Source organism: Prunus mume, linkage group LG5 (genome assembly GCF_029339155.1).
Source record: "Prunus mume cultivar Tortuosa linkage group LG5, ASM2933915v1, whole genome shotgun sequence".
NCBI classification, from domain to species: domain Eukaryota; kingdom Viridiplantae; phylum Streptophyta; class Magnoliopsida; order Rosales; family Rosaceae; genus Prunus; species Prunus mume.
The window spans coordinates 25,971,311-25,997,093 of record NC_142702.1 but is presented as its reverse complement, the minus strand read 5'-3'; the positions used below and the strand labels follow the sequence as shown (position 1 = coordinate 25,997,093).

Sequence of the window (25,783 nt, the reverse complement as noted above, 5' to 3'; positions counted from 1 at the left end):
GGCGACAGACAGATGCCTCTGAATCAAGTCACATGAATTACCAAATCTTGCAGATGCAAATAAGATAATCTAGTCTCTGCTCTGTGGTGTCCTGAAAAGGGAAAGCATCTTGGATTGTTATATCCAATTTCTTTTACTCAGTTTTTAAAGTTAATCTGTTTTTTTTCCTTATAAACGACGGTTTTTTAAAGAACCATCGTCTATTATATGTAAAGAAAACAGTTTTTGTTACAAACCGTCGTTGTTTTCATATAAAGACGACAGTTTTTGTTAAAAACTGTCGTTGTTTGAAGTAAATATCATTAATTATATTAATAAAGATGACGGTTTGTTTACAAAAACCGTCGTGGATTGTTTGTAAAGATGGCGGTTAATTAATGCCTAAAAATCGCCATTGATTAGCTATGAAGACGACTGTTGTATTGTAAATCCGTCATCTACAACAATTTTAACTAGAATTCCAACTATATTGTTTTATTAATGAACACATACTCAAAAATTGTTTATTTCATAAAACTTGAAGATTCAATATTATTACATAGTTAATCAATCTTTATTCCTATCACATACATACTTCCTAAATAATGGAGTATACTAAATTACATGATTCCTAAAATCAACCTTTGCTCTTTCCCTTCTAGTTCTGTACTCAACATATAGTTGACTGATGAGATAAGCAGTCCAGCTTCCCACCAACCCATAAAAAAGCTGAAATAGAATCCCATATAGCAAATCCAGTTGGGAAAATGAATATGCATGGCAGTGTGAGAAGCACTTGAGCAACCTGCATTAAAAATTCCATTAAAACCAAATTCAGATATATAAACATAATTAGCTACACATATTAAATACACAGTTACATTAACACAAATGGCCAAATTTAAGAACTAAAATGTGCAAATTTGAAAAATCAACTACTTAAATGTGCAAAAAGTACCCTAATATCTAGTCAGTTGATGTACTATTTGCATGTTGCAAGTCACAAAAAGGAGATTGACAACTCAAGTGGAGCAAGGCAAAGAAAGTTGTACGCTAATAACTTTCTTGACCACTGAGTAAGCTTCCTTACCAAGATAGCCAAACCTGCCCTAAACTTCTATTTTAATCATATAGAATACGTGAAATTCATCTTACTTCTACTGAAAACAACAGAAAATTTGATTGTCTAACCATACAGGTTCTTACTGCTATGTTCTGTTATCCCAGCAGCTACAAGCATTCCTACTAATCAAGCCTGAATATAATCTTTATAACTGCTCAAATGGCCAATCCCTCTAAAACCCTGCCTTCTGTTCCCTTTTCAATCCTATGTCACATGTAAAAGGCATTTTCTTCTAAACAATGTACTCCTAGGTTTTGTTACCTGCTATGTCCTGTTTTCTACTACTAAAGAATTTCATTGCCATTCTGGTGTTAAAGCAGCTCATTACATTCACAATAAACCTATATATAATCAAATACACAAATAGATAAAACCCAGATTTCTTTTAATCTTATATCTATTCATTGGACAACAAGTCAGGACATCTCACTTTTTATAGACCTCCTATTGCCAATCATCGCCAGTTGCATGTCCACTCTGGGTTGAAGCTACAAAATATGCATAAGTAGGTCAGCATTTGCACATTGTATGAAACTTAATCATGACAATTATACTGAAAGAAAAAAAAAAGCATTGCCTGCAGAATAGTGATATAGAATTATGGAAAACTATCATTCTATATAAAATCCCTAAAATAGTCGATGGTGTGGATTTCATACCAGCTTTTTATACCCAAAGCCCTAATTCCTAAATCAACTCATCAGCATCTTTAATGGAAGAACCTAAATCAAACAAAATAAAACATACACAGTTTCTTCGATAATAAACCAAACATAATAAAACATACCCATTGCAAAGTGTTCGCGAGACAATCATAACCAGATCTGACATTAAAACCCTCACTGATCCATTCATGAATCATAAAAATTAAAAATTAAAAAAATCAAAAAAGAAGAAGAAGAAGAAGAAAAAAAAAACAGAGAGATAGAGAGAGAGAGAGAGAGAGAGAGAGAGAGAGAGATTACTTGTAGTTTTTCCCTTCAAATTAGTGCTTGAGCTTGGTTCGTTTTCAGAGGGAGAGAATAAATTTTGGCGAACGAGGCGAGTTCGGTGGACTGAACGCGGTGAGCTCGGTGGACTGAACGACGCGATGGAGATGGCGATCTCGGTGAACTCCGTGTCCTGAACGGCGTGACGGAGATGGCGATCTCGTCAAGTTCGGTGGATGGCGAGAGGGAGATGTGCTTCATCGATGTGAGAGAGAGTTGAGAGAGAGAGAGGGTTTTGTGAAGGGTTCGTGAGAGAATTTGAGATAGTGCAGTGTTTGAGAGAGCGAGTGTAGTGTTTGAGAGAGCGAGTGTTTTTTGAAAAGCTCCGCGCTCGCGAACTTAAAGTGAATTTTTGTTTAGCGCCTCATGAAAACACGACGGTCTTGATAAGGTATCGTCGCAATTTTAAAAATCAACCTAATATGTTGGCGTATTAGGTACTTTACCAGGATGGTGTTATAAAATTGGTCGTCTTTTAAAATATCACGACAGTTTTTTATATAAATGGTCATCTATTGAGTGTCGTAGTTTAACATAATTATAGTGGTGCTCACACTCAAAAAATTATCCAAATTACTTGTTCTGAATCTAATAGTATGTTTTCGATTGCTAGCAATATAACCTTAACACACACCATGAGTGGTGGATTTAATCTGAAATTCAATAGCGTAATGACTTGATATTTGTATATATACTGTGCCAGTTAGAATGCATGGAAACGCCTGAGAAATGGAGTGGAGGCATGGACCTTGCCCTACTGGATGATTGAACATTTACGTAAACATGCAAAATACGAAATTTTGAGTTTTGCTCTCATTGCTTCATTAATTTTTATTTATTATTAATTTTTATATAGATCAAAACACATGGCTATATTAATTTCGTCCTAAGTATATTTGGTTTTTATTGAGGATGAGAAACCACAAGCTGCTGCTGCTGCTGGTTGCGTGGATACGAAACCACAACAGCAAGAGCCATCTTCTTCGTTTCCAGAATCTAGCAGCACGACTTCACTTGGGGGCAGTAGCTCTGCAGTATCATATGTATGTGTTTTTATGTCATGTCCCGCCCTGTGTTAATATTCTCTTGATGATATTGTGTTTGAGTTTTGGCTACTTTTCTCAGAAGATGCAGGGCTTAGACAAATTTTGCTAGTTAATTACTTTGTGATCAAGTTATATACAAGATATAATGAAAATATATGACCAATTTATCTTGCTTCCATTTCCATTGAAACAACTATAACATGCAGGAAACTTTCTTCCTATTTATTGAGCAGGAGAAGTGGCAGCCGTTGAGGATTAAAGATCCGGAATGCAGCAGTGCATCAGCTTCAAAAGTGGATGGAGTACCAATGGACCCTGCCGTACTGGATGATATAACCACACGGCTCTTGGAGGTATCCGATCAGTGAAGCCAGGCCACCAGCAGGTCCAGCTAACCGAATCCGAGATCAAGCAGCTCTTGTTCCTCACAAATCTTTCTTAAACAGCCCAATTTGCTCGGGCTTGATGTCCCTATGAGAATTTGCGGTAAAGTAGTTGTGTTCTTCCCACCTCAATATTAGTCCTAGTTTTTTTGGGGCATAGATTTCGCAGGCTAAACTTTGTGAAGTTAACACGGATGCTTAAATTATTTGTTTAGACTATTATAATTTATATAGGAAATGATCACTTGTCAGTTACGTTGTTATTAGGCCATAACTTCATATTTATATTTATGATTATGTATTGTGCTTCTTGTTTTGTTGTGATTGTCCACAAGGATATCGTTTTGGTTATAAAGCTCAAGGGTTTTGGGTTTAGGAAAATTAAAAGACGACATAGTTTTAGATTTAATCACAATACAAAGAATAAAAAACAGACATGATCAAATCTATTTATTTCCATACATTATTGTATAATTCGAGTGGTAAAAATCTCTTGTTATTGTACCGGTTAGCTTGTAACTCTTATAGATTAGTGATATTTCTCCTTCCAATATCCGAAATTTGAATAAACCATCTTCAATCTTCGATATTCATAAAAAAAATCCTTTTGTTATTGTACAAGAAATCGAAATCAAGTTACACTTAATGTTTTGTCCACTTAATGTTTTGTCAACTGGTTATAGCCCAATGGAAAATGATCTTAACTTGTAGACTAGTGGTCTTATGCTCGAACCCTAAGACACGATGATAGTGTGTGTGAGAAACCCTCATCTCTTTATAATTTAATTTTAAACTATCGCTTGTAAAAAATTTCTGTCAACATTCTAAACCCATATGTGGGTCGAGATGACAAAAAAACAACTAAAATAATAAAATTCAATAAGGACCATCCAAAAGAATTAATAATTTAATATTTCTACAAAATGCCTCATTTTCCTATAGCACCTTTCTTTTGTTGTTCTGAGAATTCCTATAAAAAAATTGCGTGATTTGAGTAACAAACCAAGAAAAATATGAACAAACAAGTCAAATACAGAAAGAAAACGACCCCCATCTTTAAAATGTCAATGCCAAAGACGTTTTTCCAAAAGGGAAAAAAATAAGGCCCCGTTCGTTTATGTTTTGAGAGCCCATTTTCATTTTGAGAGAACAAAAACAGACAGAAAATCTGTTTGCCGGGCAAAAACAGAAAACACAGAGAACGTTTTATGAAAACAAAAACAATTTCACGTCTACTTGTAGAAAACAGAAAAAAGCTGTTTTCATTCTCACAAGAAACAACACTGAAAACACGTTGCTTCTCTCCCTATCATACCAAAACCACCATCAAACGCTGCCAACAGAGAATCACACGCAGAGCTTGAACTACTAACATTATCCAATCAAAATCACCACCTCCATCGAACCAGATTCTCACTGCCACTCAATCGAACCCAACAAAATCTCTACACAATTGAATTGAACCACCATCGTTGAACAACTAATTGCCGAATCAATTTTCAGTCCAAGAAAAGGAAAGGGAGCTGGGAAGCTATTGGAATGTGAGGTTGAAGTGAGAGAGAGACAGAGAGAGGGTGCCGCAGCATGAAGAGAAAGTGGAAAAGAGGGGGGTTGATCTGATTCTTCAATTTTGGAGAGAGAGAGAGAGAGAGAGAGAGAGGGGGGAATGATAGAATTGGGGTGGATTTGCAGAGAGTGAAAGCGAAGGTCAAGTTGAGGTTTCAATTTTTTTTTTTTTTATAAAGATAATTCTAGTTTTATACTATAGAATTTTATTCTATTTTTTAAATGATATTCTTTAAGATGCTTAAAAAATATTTTTTAAAAATAATGTAAGTACTATTTTTTTAAAAAAAACTCACATATTGATTACATAATGTTGTATTAAAGAAAACATAATGCATTTTAATTAAAGTTACATACGTCTTCACTGTTTTTATCATTTTCACATATTACTACCAGACGTGTTTTCACTATTTTTATTCTCTGAAAACAGTTTTCAACTAAGCTATCAGATGCGTTTTTGTTCTCTGAAAATACGTTTTCATTCTACGAAAACATTCTCTGAAAATGTTCTCTAAAAACATTACCAAACGGGCCTTAAGTTTTTATTCCAAAACGACGTACCCAAAACCTAACCGAACTCATCCAAATTTGGATGGGCCTACGATTTAAGCCCATTCTCTCTACAACCAAACCAGGTAACAATCAAATTGTTCAGATCAGAGCTGTGAGCGGAAGAGGATTACGACGTCGTCTGCCCTACTCATTATTTTCTTTTCAGATATTATAGACTCCTCCGTCACATAGGAGTTGCAGCCGTCTTCCATCTTCAATATTTTGACGCTTTCTTCTCCCCAATTAAAAAAAACCCACTATTTTATTATCATATTTTCCAGTTCGCTTTCCCTTTTCCGTCTCCCACTCTTTTTCCCAAGAAAATTACTTTTATTTTTATAAAATATATTCACTGAGAAAATTGACCCACCAAACCAAAAGCCAAATTCGAAGCGCAAATACAAGACAGAGAGAGCCTCCGTAGACATAACAGCTCAGACAGAAAAAAGAGAGACCCTTTTTCTCGAATTCGGATTTCTAGGGTTTCTTCTTTTGTGTCTGACGGGAAATCTGAGCCGTTCAAACGAGGATCTGAAAATTGAATCGAATGGCCTCGCAAGGGCAGGGAGCGATGGACCCTGCCGTACTCGATGACATAATCAGACGGCTCACGGAGGTCCGATTAGCCCGGCCGGGAAAGCAGGTTCAGCTTTCGGAGTCTGAGATCAAACAGCTTTGTGTTGCTTCCAGAGAAATCTTTCTTCAGCAGCCCAATTTGCTCGAGCTGGAAGCCCCAATCAAAATCTGCGGTACCATATTTGCATACCCACATACATTGATGCAGCTAATTTATCGAACTATTTTATTTTTTAAATTTTGAGTCGCAACAGATTAGATTGACTTTTTTCCCCTTTTGGGGTTTTGCATGTTTGTATATGTATACATAAATATAAATATAAATATATATATATATATATTTCTAATGGGTTCCCTTTCCTTGCATGCCTGATATGAAATTGCTTATCGGAAAGATGGTGAAAGCACAGGGTTGAAGTTCTTTGTGGTTGAGATTATGGTTTAAGAGTACCCATTTGCATTTTTTTTTTCATTTCAGAGTTTTACTTTGAAAGGGAGAACCTAAAATTTTTTGCACAAGTAGCTTAGAAAATCAGCTATGTGTGGCAAGCTACATTACTAAATAATATATGTTTTGTGAATATACTGTTTTATTTTTTGTTATAGATGTTCTGATAAATAAGTTATCCTCTGTTCTCCCTCTTCAATGTTATGGTTGTAATCGTTGTGAATAGATTGTGGCTTATTGATGATGTTATATGTTCTTTTGCGTGTTTTGTCTTTATAATCGTTTGTCCAATTCAATTGAAATCCTTGATGTGCCTGGTTGTATGTCATGTGAAAATGATGGTGGTTTCTACCTTCATTTGGGGAAATAAAGGCTATAATGGTTCATTCAATGTCGTTTAGATTGAAAATAATTGGGGAATTATCTAATCTTGATTAGTCATTGAGAATGGGATATGTTCAAAAGCATAGTGGAACTTGGAAGGGAGGGTGGATGGGGCTGTACACATGTTTTTCCCCTTTTTCATTTCGCAGGGAAGGGGTGAGGAGGGCCTGATGAAGTATGAGATAGTTAAAGATCACTTCACCCATTAACCTATGGATTTATGGATTTCCTATAAATCATGGTAAAACATTTGACTCGGGCAATTTGAACCGGAATTTCTTGTCATGTTTTGTTTTGCAACATCACAAGGATTTCAGAAAAATATTTGCCACGTAGATTTTTACTCTGTTGAGTTACAAGTAGGTAAATCAGTCCAAATCTTTGAGAGTTGTGGATATTTAGAAAGAAAAAAAATTGTAGGTATTATCTCTAGATAAAGTGGCCATTTTGATCTTTGCAGCCCATGGCGATGGTTGTTTAGAAGTCATTTCACTTTAGTCTGACCTGAACTTTCCTTTTTATTTCCAGGTGACATCCATGGGCAATACAGTGACCTATTAAGGCTCTTTGAATATGGCGGTTTCCCACCTAGTGCAAATTATCTTTTCTTAGGCGACTATGTGGATCGTGGCAAACAGAGTTTAGAAACAATCTGCCTCTTGCTTGCCTATAAAATTAAATATCCAGAGAACTTCTTTCTGCTAAGAGGGAATCATGAATGTGCCTCTATTAATCGTATATATGGATTCTATGATGAGTGCAAGCGGCGATTTAATGTGAGACTTTGGAAATCCTTCACTGACAGCTTTAACTGCCTTCCTGTGGCTGCACTTATAGATGACAAAATATTATGCATGCATGGTGGTCTTTCCCCTGATTTGACAAACTTGGATCAGATCAGAAACTTACCTCGTCCAACTGCTGTTCCTGATACTGGCTTGCTTTGTGATTTGCTCTGGTCAGATCCTGGTAGAGATGTTAAGGGATGGGGAATGAATGACAGAGGAGTCTCATATACATTTGGCCCCGATAAGGTGGCAGAGTTCTTAATGAAGCATGATTTGGACCTTGTTTGTCGTGCCCATCAGGTTATTGACTTTCCTTCTCCTCCCCCTTTCATTCTGTTCAAGCCACTGCTACACATTTGGAACTGAAACAAATTTTCTTTTGTCCAGGTTGTGGAGGATGGTTATGAATTCTTTGCCGACAGGCAACTTGTTACAATTTTTTCAGCCCCCAACTACTGTGGTGAGTTTGACAATGCTGGTGCAATGATGAGTGTAGATGAGAACTTAATGTGCTCTTTCCAGATTCTTAAGCCAGCCGAGAAAAAAACAAAGTTCATGATGTCAACAAAAATGTGATGATTGCAATACCACTGCTCCAGTCTTGAACCAGGTCAGCTGATTATTGTTGCAGTTTGTTCCTTTGGTATTAATCATGTCCGTGAGTCCACTAGCTATGTGTATGTTTTTGCATTCGCATCATGTTGTCTATGCTATTACTTTGCATTTGTGTAAGTGCATGTGCAGTCATATGTGGATGTTATTACTTATTATGCATATTGGCTTGCTAGCTTTATATGTGTGTGTATCATGCTGTCTCTGTTATTGCTTTAATTCTGTTTTTCTTCAGCATGTGTATAAATAAATGTGCATGCATATGTGATTGTTATTACCTATCATATGTGACTGTTATTTTACTCTGTAATTTTAAGTTCCATTGATTTACTATATCATCTTCAAGAAACTATAGATATGTTTTTCTTGTTTCCTAGCTGTCTTTCAAGCATTTTGGACCACTTTTCTTGGAAAAATGAAAACTGTAAAGAGTCCCACACTTTTAAGTTGTTACTTTGAAAAGGTAACTTGTTTGATTCAACCTTAGAAATATACCTCAGTAGTTTTTATGTTACTTGCTGATCCACATTTTGCATTTTGACGTGTATTGTTGCTTGAATTGCTGAAGATGCACTTTTTGAGTCGAGAAAATTGAGGCATGGGAAAGGAAAAGTTATTGAAGCTGGTCTTTTAGTACATAATTCTGTGAAAGAATCAATGTTATCTCATAAACACAAGGCAACTGCATGTATTTTTGGCCTTCTCTTAGTGAAGGCCAATCAGTCCAATCTCATACCCAAAAGCCTTTTTAACTATTTATGAACCATGTGCTCGTAAAAAGATCCTGTAGTTCTGGTGTTGTGCTTTATTCGCCGTGGTTATGCAATTCTTTGTAGATTTGACTTGTTTTATCATGTGTTCATGAATTGCAATGCTAGTCTCATTGTGCTATTTGCTACTCAACTATTGGTGGCCATTTTCGTCTTCTTTTTCACTTTTATTTTTATTTTTATATCTATTTTTCCACGTGCAGACATTTTTTCCGTTTTTTAGTTGGGCAACTTGGCTGGAAATGATGGTTGCCAGCCTCAGAACTTTCCTCTATCTCTAGTAGATCCCAAGTACGGTGCTTCAAGCTGGGGAGGGGCTATAGAAGCTGGGTGTCGGGACAAATATTCTGGAGTCGCTTGAGGCAGAAGAATTTTATGTTTCTTCGTTCACCTTTCTCTGTAATGCTTTATTCTGCGACATTTGTGTACATATATTTGGTCTGGCAACTCATTGTTGTGCTTTCCATTGAGGCCAACAGAAATGGCCGTATTTCACTCCCTAAAGAAGTCTTCAGTTTTCTCAGATTATTAGTAATATTACTCATTGGTGTTAAAGCTTATTTTGGTGTTAAGAGATGGTCCAACTGTTATTAGTGGCTATATGTTGCATCTAACTATGGAGGTCATGGCTTCGTGTTTCTGTCCTGTTGCTAACCATTTATGATTGCTGCTGTTTCCAATCTTAAAGCAATTTGAAGAAGACAGATATGGCCAATTTGTGGCCAACAATTTGCCAATATCCTCTTCAAAAAAGAGGAATTTGAATGAGCAAATAGTTGCTTGTAGAAATGTGGAAAGGGTGGAAATGCTTGATCTGGGTTTGATTCTGCAATGCATAATCCGTATTTTTTGTTGTTGCGGATACATAATCCGTATGAAGCTGCCTGGTTTCGTTTGTCTGCAAAAGCCAAGTTCACGTCTGCTGTGGTTCGCCGAAATTTGAATTTTTATTCGCCTTATTGGTCATAAAACTCAATGCCTTAGATCAAGGACGAAATATAAAGTCGGGTCTTGATTCAAGGGATCATTGCTGCATTTTAACCTTAAACAATTTACTTTAAACTCTTGTTTTATACCCTCTCCAAAAAAAAAATAATAATAATTTCAAAGAAAAAAGGAAAGATAAATAAATAATTATGGGCTCATGGGCGCGGGCCATGAATTACCTCTCTTTCTCATTTAAATTTCGCCCTCTTTTTCGATTTCAGTAGGGTTTTCATTTCAAAACCCAATTTTTTTAAAAAAATAAGAAGGTGAACAAATAAATAAAGATAAAAACTAACTCTTCCATTTCATAATTTCTTCGACCTCACTCTCAAAAATCCCGACAATCCAATCACTGGATTTTCCGGGAAATTGGATGTGGAGTTAGGTATAGCTTCTCATTAAGAGATAATAGAAAAAAGAAGGAAAGAAAAACCAAATCGGGAAAGTTGGGGGAGAAAGAGGGAGAATGAATATGAATTCAGGTTTGGATCCATCGATGGCGTTACTGGCAGCAAGTGGAGGTGACACTGTCAAGCTCTTTGATGTCTCGGTCAAGTCCGGCGATCCCTGCGTTTTGAGCTACACTCCTTCTCCTGGCTCCCATGTCAATTCGCTTAAGTGGAGCCACACCAGTCAGTCACTACCTTCTCTCTTTCTCTCTCTCTCAATGGGATGATGGGTTATGGATTTCATAGTGTTGGTTTTGATTTTTGTTATCTATGTTTGTAAGAATTGAATATTATCAAGGTTTTTGTAAATGAGAAAGTTTTAGGAGAAAATAATCATAAAGTTCTTTTTTTTTTAATTAAAAAAAAAATCCTGCATTTGTTTTGTTAATCAATGTGGGTTGTGATTTTTCAGATTTGGTGGTGGCTAGTGCTGGAGATGATAAGAAGATATCCTTGTGGAATAAGAATGGGAAGAGCATGGGCACCATTCCTGTGGCTGGAACCGACAGTGGAGACAACATTGAGGTAATTCAATCACAATTATATAATTCAAATAGACATGGTGTGTTAAAATGGTGTGACAGTGGAGATAATAGTACTTGAAAGACTGGGTTGGTTTAGTAGTTGATGTTCTGCTGGTTGAACTATTTATGCAGGAGTCTATATTGGCTCTCAGCTTCAGTAACAAGGTTTCTAGATACATATGTTCTGGTGGAAGTGGTCAGGTTGTAAGAATATGGGATTTGCAAAGAAAGCGCTGTATTAAATGGCTGAGGGGTCATTCTAGTACAATTACGGGTGCAATGTACAATTGCAAAGATGAGCACTTAGCTTCCATTAGTGTTGATGGGGATTTAATACTTCACAACCTTACATCTGGTGCAAGGACTGCTGAACTCAAGGACCCTAATGGACAGGTTGTCTTCTCATTGCATCTTTCCGCTGATTATTACCCTGGTCTTTGTGGCTTTGAGTCCCTGGTTTCTGAGCTAATTGGTTATTTGCTGGTTTTTAAGACCAGGTACTAAGAGTGCTTGACTACTCCCGGATTAGCCGACACCTTTTGGTGACAGCAGGTGATGATGGGTCTGCTCATTTGTGGGACACAACCGGTCGTAGCCCAAAGGTTTGCAGTATGTTAATGAATCTCTCTACATGTTTATTCCAAAAAAACAAAAACAAAAAAGAAGTACCAACATCAATGCTTTACTGAGTTTTCTTGGTCTTTTGGGTTTACATTTCCGTTTGGGTCAATGGAAATTAGAAGTTTGTTCCCAGTTTATTTATATATGGAAAACAGGCTTTCATTTTGGTGATAGAAACAGTCATATTTGAAGTAGAGAGAATTTTCATTCTGTATTTTGTCCAATTGTTCCTTCTTCCCAAACCCAAAGTAAGCATTGATCTTGTTCTTTGATAACATTAGCTGTCAAATTTACCCTTTGACAAACTTCCTGTATTTCTTTCCTACTGATTCTTGTTTCTCTTAGTTTTTCATTTTGTGTTTGTAACTAAACTGGTTTTTCTTCTTTTCTTTCTTTTTCAAACCTTTTTTATGCAGGTTTCTTGGTTGAAGCAGCATTCTGCACCAACTGCTGGTATCAGTTTCTCACCATCTAATGACAAGGTCTGATAAGTACACCTTAACTTTACATATTGCAGTCCATAATGTTTCCTTTCAGGTCGGTTCCTTGGCCGAGGGGGTTCCTTTTTTTTTCTTCTTGATTCTGATTGATTGCCGACTTGAACCACTACGTTTAAGATGAAGGCTATTCTATCATTTTCTATGAAATAGTGAAGCTTTCTAAGGGTCAGAATGTCTGGAGAGAGATTAAGCATTGTGATATGGAAAATATTTTCCTCTTGACAGATGATTGCTACTGTTGGGCTTGATAAGAAGTTGTATACTTACGACTCAGGGTCTAGACGACATTCATCTTGTATTTCCTATGAGGCACCTTTCTCTTCATTGGCATTTAGAGATGATGGCTGGGTACTGGCAGCTGGAACAAGCAGTGGTCGTGTGGTGTTCTATGATGTCCGTGGTAAACCAGAACCTTTCACCGTTCTTCGTGCTTATAGTAGTTCAGAGGTCTCTCTCTCTCTCTCTCTCTCCTTTTTGTGGTCCTCCCCATCACTGTCTGATGCATAGTGTTGGCGCATCCTCATACAGAACGCATTCTTGTTTGCTTGCATTAGGCTTAGAAGATCCCTGCATAATCAGGGCACTGTTCCTTGAACAGCAGCTTAATAGAACTAAAGTGCTTTATCTCTAAAACATGCGAATTTTGGAGAAACTTGTGTTGTCTCTAAAAATTTTGGCAATTTGTTTTCTACCATTTTCATTTAACACTACGCTGTTGTTAGTTTGTCATCACTAAGGATCAAGATGCCTTACCATTAGGGTTAGGGACATATATATTGTCTCTATGTCCCGATTCGAACTTTCTACCAACCCTGGTTAGGTGGATTTATCACAAGGATGTTCTCATAGGGACACACAATAGGTCGTTAGCTTTTAACTAGCAGTCTACATGAATGACATGGTTCTGTTGAGCCAATAGATTTCAACTTTTTCTTGTATCAAAATTCTTAACTCTGTTTGTACTAATCGTTTACAGTATTCATCAGGCTGTTACAAGTCTATGCTGGCAAAGGTCAAAACCTGTCCTTGTAAACGAAAGCAATTGTACTTTCGAGACCGCTCTTTTAGGAGATGCTGTTGAAGATTCAATACTTATGCCTGACCCGCTTCCTTCTGTGACCTCATCAAGCCTTCCTCTATCTATGGGAGTATCTAGTTCTCGAAATCCAGGCCGTTCAAGTTTATCTGTGGAGACATCTTCAGTTACAGCAGCTGGCAGTGGATTTACTTCAAGCACACTTCATGTATCTACTGCAGAGGAGACGCCACATCGAGGCCATTTATGGCCAGGTGGAACATTGTCTAGATTGCATGCTCCTCGATCTACTTATAACTTCAAGGATGATATGGAGGTGTTCTCCCCTCTTGTGGATGTCCATCCAATCACACCTACACTTGACAAGCTGTGGGATGATCATGACAGATCAAAGAAGGACCATTTGCTTGCAGATAAGAAGCCTTCCTCACTTTTGTTTCCTTCGTCCAGTAGGAGATTCCCTTTTGCAGAGGATGGGGCAACTGATCATCCAATATTTGACTGGAAGCCCAGCTCAAGTTCTAAACAGGTCTCACCTATCCAAATCTTTAGCTTTCTTGGATGAATGCGTAATGCAAATATTCATATTTTGAACTATAATGAGCAACTTTGGTGCAGGATGACACATTGTTCTGAATGATGATTTTGCTTTATTCCTTGGTGCAGGATGACACCAAATCGTCGTTTGCACTACTAGAATCAACTCCTGCTCCATCTTCCAAGAGTGAAGACTCATCCATCACCCCTCCAGAAGCTTGGGGTGGTGAGAGATTATCCGATAAGTATACTCACCTGCGTCAACCAATCACTTTTCCATCTCGCTTTGGGATGTCAGCTCAGACGTCAGGATCAATTTTATCTGGATTACCGGATATGTCCTTAACAGCAAGTCTTACTAGTATTAGCTCTTCTGCAAATTTAGGCTCAAGTTATCCGAACTTGCGCACGAAAGATGTGTCTTCCAATCAGGAGACTTCATTAGGATTTCCAGAACACATTTCCTCGAGTGCCATGCCTATGTCCCCTGGTAACAAAGGCATCATGGGGCACCTTGATTCACCAACATCTTTGGCCCTGCCTCGGAGATTCTCTACTTATGCAGAGAGGATAAGCACTACATCTTCCTACAATGACAGAACATCCCTTGCAGTTGGTTCACCAAAAACAAAGAAAACTGGAGCTGAAGGCAGAGAAGAACTGTTGAACAGCTTGTTGTCAAAGTCAGATTCATCAACTGCCACAGAATCAGGGATTCTTCCAGCAATGAATGTATGGATAACATACTTATTAGAAAGTAATTATCTGTCTTTTTTTTTTTTGGTTGGATAGATAAATGATTGTCGGGTTTTGCATTTAAATAGGCTATTTCAAAAAAACGAAAAAAAGAAAACAACATAGAGCAGGAAAGATTATTTTAGTGCTTTGGCATGGTACATGCTTTCACTTTTTGTGTTCTTAGTAACAAATGGGGTCCCGCTTGAAATGAGTGCTTTTGATTTTATGCTGCCATTCAAATTGGAAACCAGTAATAGAATCCATTAGGAGAAGCTATCACAGTTGTTTATCATGCTGCCTTTTTATATTGATACTAGATTATTATAGTTTACTGAACGACAATAATTGTGACAGGGTGGAAGTTCACATCTCCAAAATGTGCCTCAGCAAGATCCACAGCAGGGAAATTCCTTTACATTTCAGATTTTTCAACGTACTCTGGAAGAAACTCTTGATTGTTTTCAGAAATCCATACACGAAGATATGAGGAACCTTCATATAGAAATTTTAAGACAATTTCATATGCAAGAGGTATGCAACTGCTATCTTCTTCTTCTCTTTTTGTTTTCGTTTAGTTCCTCATTCATTTTCTGGAACCATTACACAGATGGAAACGTCAAATGTGATGAGTGCAATTCTGGAAAACCAAGCTGAGCTGATGAAAGAAGTTAAGTCTCTCCGGAAAGAAAACCAGCAGCTCCGGCAATTGCTTTGAGCACCGGTGAAGATTGTATTATTGTTTCAATTTTTATTTTTGTGGATTTGGGATATGTATGTTGTTTCTGTTTTATAATTTGCTCTTCATCAGTGGGCTTTTGTTCTATAGGTAGACTAGAATTGCCTCTCTCAGCCGGTGGGGTGGGGATAAAAGAAAAAAGGTAGAAATGCAAGTGTTATAGGAAGTAGAGTTTGTGAACATGTACAGATGTGATCATTTCATGCTAATGAATGAAACCTTTGATTTCGGTGAACAATCACGAGTACGATGTTTCAGCTATTATGCAGTTTTTATTTTTTTTCTCTTTTCCCTTTTCTTCCCTGTAGTGTTCAAGCTGCTTTGTCTACCTGATGTCCCTTTGAACTCCTTGCTCGCCCACAAAATCTCTTAGATATGAGTGCAGGATCATATTGGAGTCGAAACAAGTACAGGATCGTGGTTTGGGAATTTTGTTGTACGTTATGAGAGAATTCTAAGGGGTGTATAGTTAAAATGATTTGCTTCTAAAGAACACAATTGAATTTGCAAACTTATTGTCTTTTATTCAAGAAATCTGTCGACAAAGAATTGAAAAGTCAATGACCTTAATAAGGTGTTGTGGTTTAACCGACTCTCAAACAAAATGCCGCGTAAATTTAAGTCACTATCTTTGATTCAACTGTACGCACCCAACTTGAAATCTGCAGCATTTCAGAACACACAGCTGTAGAATAGAAGCCCGTCAGCATTTAACCACAGTGGAGGAGTTAGAATGGTCCACGGCTTTTTCCCATGACTTCATGAATACCAGAACATGTTGCAGTTAGAAGGACATGCAAATAGGGGGCTTCAGCTTGGTACTACGCCTCACTTCTTGATTAATTTCAACACATCACCGATGAGATGTAAAGAACCGGTTACGAGGACCTGATAAGTACACCAGAAATATTTGAATTCGGGATAGAAGCAGGAGTAAGATTTATACATTTCAAGGTCACCAAAAATCGTATATGATCATAAGAAACACAATGCATGGCATTACCTGAAAACGAACAGACTGCCTTTTTCGGACACTGTCCCTGAGCCATTTTATAGCTGACGGGAGAGAGGGGAAGACTGCACTATTTTCACAACTTCTGACAGCCATTTCCGTATCATCTGTTAGTTCTTCAAAAACAGCGCCTGTGCTCTTCTCATCACCTCCTGCTAAAGTTAAAAAAGAGAAACACTTCAGACTGAGAAATACAAAGAACCTACAGTGCACCCCAAAATTATGATCCACGTACATTTTGATTGAAAACCAAGGGAGAAGAGAACAACTTAATTGACATTTTATGTTATAACTCACTTACCTTTGTCACCCAGCATTAGGTTTTCCCAAACTCTTTGAAGAGCGAACTGCCATGACAAATCAACTTGAGAATCTGTCGCAGGTAAGGAATGTGAACCCACCTTGTTATACACTGACGTGTTTGGTACAAATAGAGCCTTCTTGAAGTAGACACCTAAGATATCAACCAAAGTGCCATAAATTCCTCTGAAAATAGAAACTGTATTTACAGAAACTTTATTGAAAATCCGATCAACAATTAAGGTTCTGACACCAATCAAGAGTAAAATTATCCATACTCTTAAGTTCATCACCAATAAACTCATTGCGGATCTAAATTCCATGCACTTTATCATTTTTACGTACTAAGAATTCTTAATCTATAAATTCATTTTAGATCTTTAAAGTTTACTGGATGGTAATATTTCTCTACAAAAATTGAGGAAATCGCATCAAATAATGCTCCTTGATGCTCACCGTGACTAGCACATGTTTTCATCAGGTTTGGAAGAAGCAACTGAGGATCCCTCACTGACATACAATTAAACAGCAGTATCTGCATATATTTTTCAAGAATTTTTTCTCAGTAATAGCAAGAAGAAAATGAAGCATCTCCAAGGCTTGATTTTTAATACTATAATATTAAAAAACATATTTGACTATTTATAAAAAAATTAATCTTCCCAGTGAGATGTTCATGTCAACTCAGGATGCAAGGCTATTAATTCTAAACCAAATGTAAATTGAAAATTTGGATATATGATGAAGTCTCCTGATCCAATCATAAAATCAGCATGCACCCTATAAAGCACAAAATCGCACAAGAAAGTGGATACAAATACCTAGCAAAAAAAGGAATTGAAAGCCCATCGACTAAGTGATGATCAAGAGTTTTGTGCTCTACCTGTGTTGAATTCTTCCTGGATTTTCCATCAGGGTTCCTCTGTACCAAATCATGTGATGATCTGGAAGTATCCAGTGGCTGACAACTCAAGATTTTTTCCTGGGAGTCATCCTTAATGGAAACAGAGAACCATCTTGCGCATATTTCCATGCTTTCTGGGCTATGGGCACCATCCAAATAGAACACAAGATCTTCAGGGCTTTCATTGTTATCAGGGACAATTTGAGCCCGTCCTTGTAAACTGACTGTAGCAGTTAGTCCTTTTATGAACTGCTCTGGCAGAGAGGTCTATTCCATCCGAATATTTATATAAATCAATCAACATAAAAATCAAGAATGAAAAGAAGAACTGATCGCTCATAGAACTTACAGTATGTTCTGGGTATGGGACTTCAAGATGACCTGTCCTCTGAAGCCACATAGAGGACAGTGCAATAGCGAGACCAGCATTAACATATTGGTGCTCCCCTTCAAGCCCAAGTTTGAAGCCATTCAGTAAATTGGCATCCAAAGGTCGTACCAGTTGAAGAGGTACCTGGAACCAGCATGATTTTCTAAGCCCATTGAAGGAGGTGTACTGTTTGTTTTCTATTTGGCTCAAAACAAAGTAACTGCTTCAATAATGAATTAAAAACAGCTAAATTTGACTTGGCACAGTTTAACTCCCTAAACGGTTGAGGATATTGTTTCCTTGATATTGTAGAAAAAGATGTTATGTAAATCCTTAGAATATGGCCAAACCCTAGTACAAGAACGGCATCTCTCAATTACAGAAAGGCCTCAAGTTCCTTCCAACATGGTAATTATGACTTAGCAACTTCGTAGTCATTAATGAACCTATATTTAGAACCCTAGGACTTCTGATAAACAATTCTATTAACCAGCATCATTAGGTTTGCAAAACAACGCAAGTTGAGGCTTAAGCAGCAGAGGACACTTTTCGCTTAAACATATCAAACTTTTAATATGGAACCAAGAACTGTATCATGCATTTTCAAGTTCTGTGGGAAAATAAATCAATGAAGGGTAACATCCTGCAACCTACATTCAACTCAGAAGCCTTCTCTTCCAGTACACACATTGCTTCATCAGGTTGGGACACAGTCAAGGCAGGAACCCCAGGCTGAAGTGAAAGAAAAATAAAAATGGACACAGTAATGGAAGTGAGTGTAAGTTCTGTCAAACATATTGCCAGTCATATGCTTTCAGGAAATGTAATTTTAAGGAGAACCTTGAAGATTCCAGCCTTCTCCCCAGCAATTGCTCCCAGAGTATTTCCTATGTATAGTATCCAGCAAAGAAAAGAAAAGCAATCATGCGTGTTAGACATAACTAATTTCAGAGCGGTGTAAACCTTGAGTAAATATGCGTGTTAGACATACATGTTTGGGGAAATGTTCTCTTGTGGATATCTGCTATGTCATGTTGTCAAAGAGACAATTTGGACCACACATTCAAACAAGAATCCCCTTAATTAATAGTCCAAATTGACAGTTCGATAGCATAACATACCAAACTATTAGGCAAGAGAGCATTTTCCAACATATATTATATTTATCATGATTATAGTATCCAAAAGATAATTGTGTCACATTGCAAATACAGAAAACATTTGCATATGTTTCTTTATAATTGTATCTTCAATTAAATGTATCAATTACTCACATGTAATTACGTAGGTTTGAGAAGGAGAAAACTAACCAAGTATCTCCATGTGGTCATATCCAAGGGAAGATACACCACAAACAACAGGTGCCTTAACCTGAAATGTTAAGGCATCTACACTTAGTTATTTCCAAAGTAACTGAATTAATGGAATTTGTACTCAAATACCATTACACATACCACATTTGTTGCATCATACTTTCCACCTAACCCAACCTCCAAGATAGCAACATCTACCTGCATGGAAGATTAAATTAAAAGCAATAATTCTGATTTGCCATTGATATCAAGAACAGTTCGGACAAGAAGGATTATAGATGAAAGCAACTAAAAAGATATGTATCAAACCTCTTCTGCTGCAAATATCTTGAAGGCAAGCAAGGCAAGGAAGCGAAAGTAGGAAGGCATTGGTATATCATCACTAACTTTTTCCTGCATTTGAGATACACACACTTTGAGATAACCATCATGATTAAACAATTTAGGCAAAAACATTGAAAGAAAAAGTTTGGGATAGAAGATAAGACAACATTTTACATTGATCAATATATAGTAGCATGAAAACGTGCTAATTCAAAAATATAAACACAGGCATAGAAAGGTTAAAAAGACGTCCAACAAAGATAACATGAATCAAACATGGATTACCTTTAGTCTCTCAAAACACCACCAGAAATACGCTAAAAATTTCTCTTCGCTGATGTCCACACTGTACCATCCAACGAGAACAAGAAAATTTAATCAAGGACAAATCTAGAAGGCAACAGACAGAATAAAAATTCACTATGCTCTGTACTTCAAAGAACAAAAAGCACTAGATACTTTAGCAGTTCCAAAACTTGCAATAAGCACGCAAACATGAAATGGAACAGATGAACAATGACTTGATAACTATAACAATCGAGCAACTTCTTCAAAAATGATAGCTTTATTTGAATTTCAAATAAAAACGATAGTGCAAAGAGAAACGTAAAATAATAATGATAATACATAAAATTTACTTGTTAACATGGAAGTTATATAATATTACATCCATGCTAATATGAAACTCACCCATCCAAACGAAATCTTTCTCGAACATCAATGAGATGAGGAGATGTGAAAAGTCCTGTGCGAAAGCCACAATGGCGTAATATTGATTCTGTGAAGGTGCAGGTAGATCCCTTTTGCAACGCCCAAAAAGAAGAAAAGAATAATGAGTCCCATATCATACAGCAATAAGTGACTAAGCCAGTCTAAGTACAAAACCACACTACAAAGAGATGCTCTGTGAAAGATAAATTAAGAACTGAAAACAGGAAAACAGAATTTGTACAAAAAAAATTTGCTATCTTGTTTAATCAGTTAGAAGAAAAATTCGAAGAGCATGGTAGAAAAACTGGAGAGTGACCAAACAAAAACTTTGCTACCGTGGTGAGATTGATACACAAAGCAAGAGTTGGTTCACTTTCTCATACCAAAGTACAATTATTTGGATTCTCTAAGAAAAAATAATAATAACAAGAAGATGCAAAATGAGTACCTTTCCTTTGGTGCCAGCCACATGAATAATCTTCAACTGTGAAATTGGCTCCTCTAACTCTAGTATCTACACAAATTGAATTTTTGGTTCCATTTGCCATGAATTTACTTGTAGATATCAGTTCAAATATGAAAGTATGTAATTCGGGAAGTAAAGAAAATTACTTTGAGATAGTCAGATAGCAGTTCGAAGCAGTCCCCGTTGTTGCTCGTATCGGCACGACTGCGTTTAGTGATTAAGGAGGACAAAGCATCTAATGCCTCTTCATAAGGAGTTGGTTTCGAAGAGCCATCGCCACCTTCAAAAGTCAGACATGCATAATTTAATACCACTACCAGAGACATGAACAGCAACAAATGGATAGCAGAAGAAGGAGATGGTGGGTTGTGTTGTATTTACCTTCTCCCATGGCGACTTGGGTTGGTTTAGATCTGAATCAAATAGAAAGTTACATATATATATATAAAGGATGGGTATTTATGCAGAACAAGATTATGGGATTGGGGTTGAAAGGTGGAAAACTAAGGAAGTAAGGAACAAGACATGGTGATGACGAGCGACCGAAACAAACCACTTCGCAGTGCGTTGGATTCTTCCGACTATCTTATTCGCAGGTTTTTTTTTTTTTTTGTTTACCTGCCGTTAGATTCCATCCAACGGCAAATAATGATTCAACCCTTAATTAATAAAATTAAATAAAAACACTGTCCAAATTTCAATTATACCATAAAATGTCAATTATACCATAAAATGTCAAATGTAGCTGCTCCTCCTCCTGCCGCCTATTCAGCTCCTCCGGCTGCCTACGGAAGTGGTAGAGCCACCTAAAGTGCTTTATAGAAAGTAGTCCCATGCATTCCTACAAATGTAAATGGTATCGCTAGACGCCTTACTATACACATTCCATCAGAAGGTCCGATTCATTCGACTCCTGTAGAGGGAGTCTCACTCTCTTTCAGCATTCCTTCATGGATGTTTAAGTTAAGTCATTGACATTTATCGGAGAATCGACAGTTCGTCTTGTCTCGGGGAATTCTAGATCAATCATAGATCTGGCAGCCACATTAGCCATCAAATTTAAATTTAATGTTTGGTATTTGACATCTCTCTTGGAGATGCTCTAATATGCTAAGCTCATACACACTAAACAAATGCTATGATTCGATCTCAGAACCTTATCTAAGAAAATTTTAAACATAAAGAAGTTTTGTCCAGGCATTGTTTAATTTTATGTATAAATTCTCTTATGTGTACCATGAAACTATATAATTTTTGTTTCATTATTTATGAAAATAAATAAGCAAACCAAATGGGACACTAAGTAAATAGTTTGATTTAGTTATTTGAGACGTTACCAAACCAATCGGAATTATGATTATTACATTTGGTTGACCAAAAAAAAAAAAAAAAAAAAAGGGAACCAAACTTAACCACGTACAGGCTAATACATTGTGCCTCTCGAGTCCCATCCATCAATTGTGAAAGGCTTGTCCTTCATGATGTGGGCTCAACGCAAGTTCCCAACCATATCAAGCGGTGGGTAGAATCTCAATCAGTTGAAATTACATACATACATATACTCTCTAAACAAACTGACAAAATTCATTCCATCCGTACATCATCATCCAACAGCGATTAGAATCTCTAAGCCGATTCTCTCCGCACGTATCTGATGGTGTGCCGTCTCAACCACAGCTGATACATCAACGTATGAAACGAATCCAACGGCTGCGGTGTCTCATTCCACACAAAATGCCGACTCGCAGTCACGCCCAACCCCTTCATTTTCTCATGCCGGTCCCCGCACGTGCGAGCCAGCACACGCTTTAGTTCCCCAACCCCTCTACGTTCCACGAATACCGCGATCTCCTGCCACCTCAGCACGTCCGAGAACGGCAGGTCCTGGATCGGACGGTCAGTAACCACCGCGGGCACACACCCGAAACGCAACGCCTCGCCGATACCCGAAACGTCGCCTCCTCCATACTCGAACAAACAGAACTTACTGCTGGCGATTCTCTCCGCATAAGAATTCAGATCCGACGGTTCGGATTCGATCAGAAACTCCGGGTCGCTGCTCAATTCGTTGACCAGCGTTGACTCCTTTAGCCAATTGAACCTGGCGTAGCCCAAAAACCTCGTCGTTTTGTTTGTTGGTGCGTGAGAGCTCGCGAGCGGAGGGAGGGAAATGTCCTTGTGAGGTATGAACTTACCGGCCGGCGTCGGAAAGCACGAGATCTGGACCGAGTTTTTCTTGAGCTCGACGAGATTTCGGTCCGATTCGTACCCGATACCGGCACAGGACAGGTAAAAATGGTCAGCTCCGAGGGTGCGGTTCCAGTAGGGAAGATCATTGCGAAGGCCTCTGATGAGACGCGCGATGGAGCGCGTGGAGAGATCGGAAGGGAAGGGGACGAAGAAGAGGTGGGCTTGCTCGGCGTCTTGGGTGACGAAGGCGCTATCTTGGAGAGTCAGAGTGGTGTAGAAGAGGGACTGAGATGGAGAGTTGAAGGTGAAGGGCGTGTTAGGGTTGTAGATGAATATTTTGAAAGATTTGAGCATGTTCTGGTAGTTTGGGAAGATTGTGGTGGGTGAGAGGTATGGGGAAGGGAGATGGGGTTTGGAGTGAGTGGTGAGGAAGGTGAAGAGAGAGAAGTAGAGGAGAAGGAAAATGGAGGTGAGTGACATTTTTGGAAAACCAAACGATGCCTTAATTGGAGTGAACTAACTCACTCTGTATCCCTAGTTTTTTGGTTTAGAAATGCAGAAGGTAATGCAAGAGGTTGAAGACGAAGCCTAACTGCCAAAATGCCCGACGAAGCAGGGTAAAGTGCTGGCAAGGTTGTATCACGTGTTCTTCAATTATTTTATGATTTGTAACAAAGACTGATTGAAACAATAAGATTATGAATGGGCCTTGTATTATATGCTTATGAATGTACTTAGAGCATCATAATGGGCTCTTTAAATCACCTCCTTAGTTAAAATTTGGGGAGAAATTGAAAAAACCCACATCCAATCATCCTCCTATCCAACTCCAAAATAGGAGACTTCTCTAAAAGAGAGAGAAAATCTCCTAGTGACTCTCTATAATTAAATACTATCATATTTTATTATTATTTTAAACATTTATTAATGATATCTTTAATTTTATCAATTTTTTTTTTCTTTCTGCATTTTATATTTGTAATCACTTTCTATTACAAGCTACCTACACCGTTTGTTCTATTCTTTCTGCCATGGCTGTAGGTGCTTTGCAAAGCACAAACAAACAAATTTATTTTTTTTCGATTCTTTTCACTGTAGACATTTTGCAGCACACGAACACCTTCTTTTTTCTTTTTTAAGTTCTTTTCCCTGTAGGTATTTTGCAAACCACAACAACCACAGAATATCAAAATTGAACAACAAATAAACTTACAATATCATTGTAGTTTATTATTTTGGAATATTTAGTATTTGAATATGAATATTTTATTGCAAATCAGGAATTAAATTTAAAAAGAAGTAAAACATTTTATGACTCTCCAAATTAGGGAGTATAGTTGGAGTTGAAATTTTTTAGAGAGCTCCTATAATAGCTTTTTTGTGTTTTTAGCTAAATTTTAGCTAAGAAATAAGGAGTGTGATTGTGGATGCTCTTATTAACTAAATAACGGTTTTATAATACTATGTTTTTAAAAAAAATTGGATATTTGTGGAACAATTATTATTCATAAAATGTAAAGCATATTCATGCAACTCCATATCGTTTGATAAATAGGGTTGTAAAGCCGTGCGGCTATACTATGTTTTTTAAAAATAATAAAAAAAGTTTAGCCGAACGGCTGTACTATAAAAAAAGAGCAACGTCACAGCTCCTAGGTAAAATAGTATCGCCGCGCGGCTATACTTTAAAAAATAAAAATAAAAACTGAGTATAGCTGTGCGGCTATACTATTTTTAAAAAATATAAAACACGGCGTATAGCCGTTCGGCTGTAGTATTTTTAAAATAAAAAAGCACCCTCTAGCTATTAGGTGCCACGTGTCAAAAAATCCGTATAGCCGCCCGGCTATACCGTTTAAGTACATTATATTTAAAACTTCTATACTATTTAAGTAAAAAATTAAGAAAAAAGGACCCTCCTAATTGCATTAGTTTGTACTTTATAAATATTAATTTGTTTGTTTCAACATATCCAAAGTAAATATCAATTGGCCACTATATAATATTTTAATATAATTTTTATAACATATATTATTCTTATTTAATAATATGTAATAATTATTTGTATAATATGCGAATTTTGTGTGTTTTACCGAAAATTTTGTAAAAAAATATGCGTATTAAGCATTAGAAATACTTACGTACATGTACAATACAACTATTGTAAGTTTGCTTTTTAAAAAAACGGGAGACGTGTATAGAACACAAATGTATTATTCAAAAATACATACGCACATATATATATATATATAAGACTATAGCCGCTGGTCTATACTATTTATCGAAGATAATTAAAAAAAACTAGTACAGCAGCGCGGCTATATGATTTTTAAAAAGAACATTTAAAAAGTGAATATAGCCGCACGGCTATACTATTTACTATTTTTTTTATAAAAAAAAGAGATAGCTCCTAGGCGCTCACGTGTAAAATCGTAAAGCCGTGCGGCTGTACTAGTTTTAAATATAAAAAAGAGAACCCCCCGTGATTAGGCACCACTTGTCAAAACAAGTATACTTAAAAAAAAAAACAAACAAAGAGGATAACCGTGTGGCTGTACTATTTGTTGCTCTAACCTAATTTAAGATGTAATGTTAATGGGGTCTAGTCCCATGGGAAAGGGTTTAGACTTGCAGATAAGTAATCTTATGTTTGAACCTCTATGAAACATTGATAGTGTGTGTTTGAGAAACCCTCTTTTCTTATAGTTTAGACTATTACTCGTATTATAAATAAATAAATAAAGTTGCAAAACATATTTATATATCCCTATTTCTTGACAAAGCATTCCAATCTAATATACAAAATGTATTCAAACAACCCCATATATTTTGTCAAAGTGTTTTTCTAA

The 25,783-nt window shown here is 37.0% G+C and overlaps 4 protein-coding genes across 8 annotated transcripts; 2 read left to right on the top strand and 2 right to left on the bottom strand.

Moving 5' to 3' along the window:
- The first annotated feature begins 5,735 nt into the window (after positions 1-5,735).
- TOPP4 (type one serine/threonine protein phosphatase 4) lies at positions 5,736-9,788 on the top strand. The gene is made up of 4 exons (XM_008235277.2): positions 5,736-6,387; positions 7,575-8,134; positions 8,222-8,444; positions 9,420-9,788. The coding sequence occupies exons 1-3, from the start codon at positions 6,186-6,188 to the stop codon at positions 8,408-8,410; spliced, it is 951 nt and encodes a 316-aa protein (XP_008233499.1). The 5' UTR covers positions 5,736-6,185; the 3' UTR covers positions 8,411-8,444; positions 9,420-9,788.
- Positions 9,789-10,467: 679 nt separating this feature from the next.
- Positions 10,468-15,582, top strand: NEDD1 (Transducin/WD40 repeat-like superfamily protein). Of its 2 annotated transcripts, none has more exons than XM_008235276.2 (10): positions 10,468-10,835; positions 11,065-11,177; positions 11,309-11,569; positions 11,674-11,778; positions 12,214-12,279; positions 12,523-12,744; positions 13,284-13,862; positions 14,000-14,602; positions 14,963-15,139; positions 15,216-15,582. In XM_008235276.2, the coding sequence occupies exons 1-10, from the start codon at positions 10,670-10,672 to the stop codon at positions 15,321-15,323; spliced, it is 2,400 nt and encodes a 799-aa protein (XP_008233498.2). In that variant the 5' UTR covers positions 10,468-10,669; the 3' UTR covers positions 15,324-15,582. The 2 variants fall into 2 exon arrangements, 1 of the variants encoding a protein (XP_008233498.2); XR_016126727.1 differs by having other exon boundaries at positions 10,469-10,835; positions 14,000-14,627.
- Positions 15,583-15,847: 265 nt separating this feature from the next.
- DFB (DHFS-FPGS homolog B) lies at positions 15,848-21,316 on the bottom strand. Of its 4 annotated transcripts, none has more exons than XM_008235274.2 (16): positions 21,126-21,316; positions 20,891-21,024; positions 20,727-20,792; positions 20,258-20,367; positions 19,853-19,913; positions 19,553-19,636; positions 19,385-19,441; positions 19,241-19,301; positions 18,771-18,817; positions 18,585-18,662; positions 17,910-18,074; positions 17,540-17,827; positions 17,113-17,191; positions 16,658-16,810; positions 16,348-16,511; positions 15,848-16,232 (listed from the first exon to the last, which is right to left on the bottom strand). In XM_008235274.2, the coding sequence occupies exons 1-16, from the start codon at positions 21,133-21,135 to the stop codon at positions 16,173-16,175; spliced, it is 1,617 nt and encodes a 538-aa protein (XP_008233496.1). In that variant the 5' UTR covers positions 21,136-21,316; the 3' UTR covers positions 15,848-16,172. The 4 variants fall into 4 exon arrangements, 2 of the variants coding, with proteins under 2 accessions (XP_008233496.1, XP_008233497.1); XM_008235275.2 differs by having other exon boundaries at positions 16,348-16,508; XR_001677926.2 differs by lacking the exon at positions 17,113-17,191.
- Positions 21,317-22,038: 722 nt separating this feature from the next.
- Positions 22,039-23,646, bottom strand: LOC103332533 (putative glycosyltransferase At5g20260). The gene has a single exon (XM_008235273.3). The coding sequence runs from the start codon at positions 23,412-23,414 to the stop codon at positions 22,371-22,373; it is 1,044 nt and encodes a 347-aa protein (XP_008233495.1). The 5' UTR covers positions 23,415-23,646; the 3' UTR covers positions 22,039-22,370.
- Between the last annotated feature and the right edge of the window lie 2,137 nt (positions 23,647-25,783).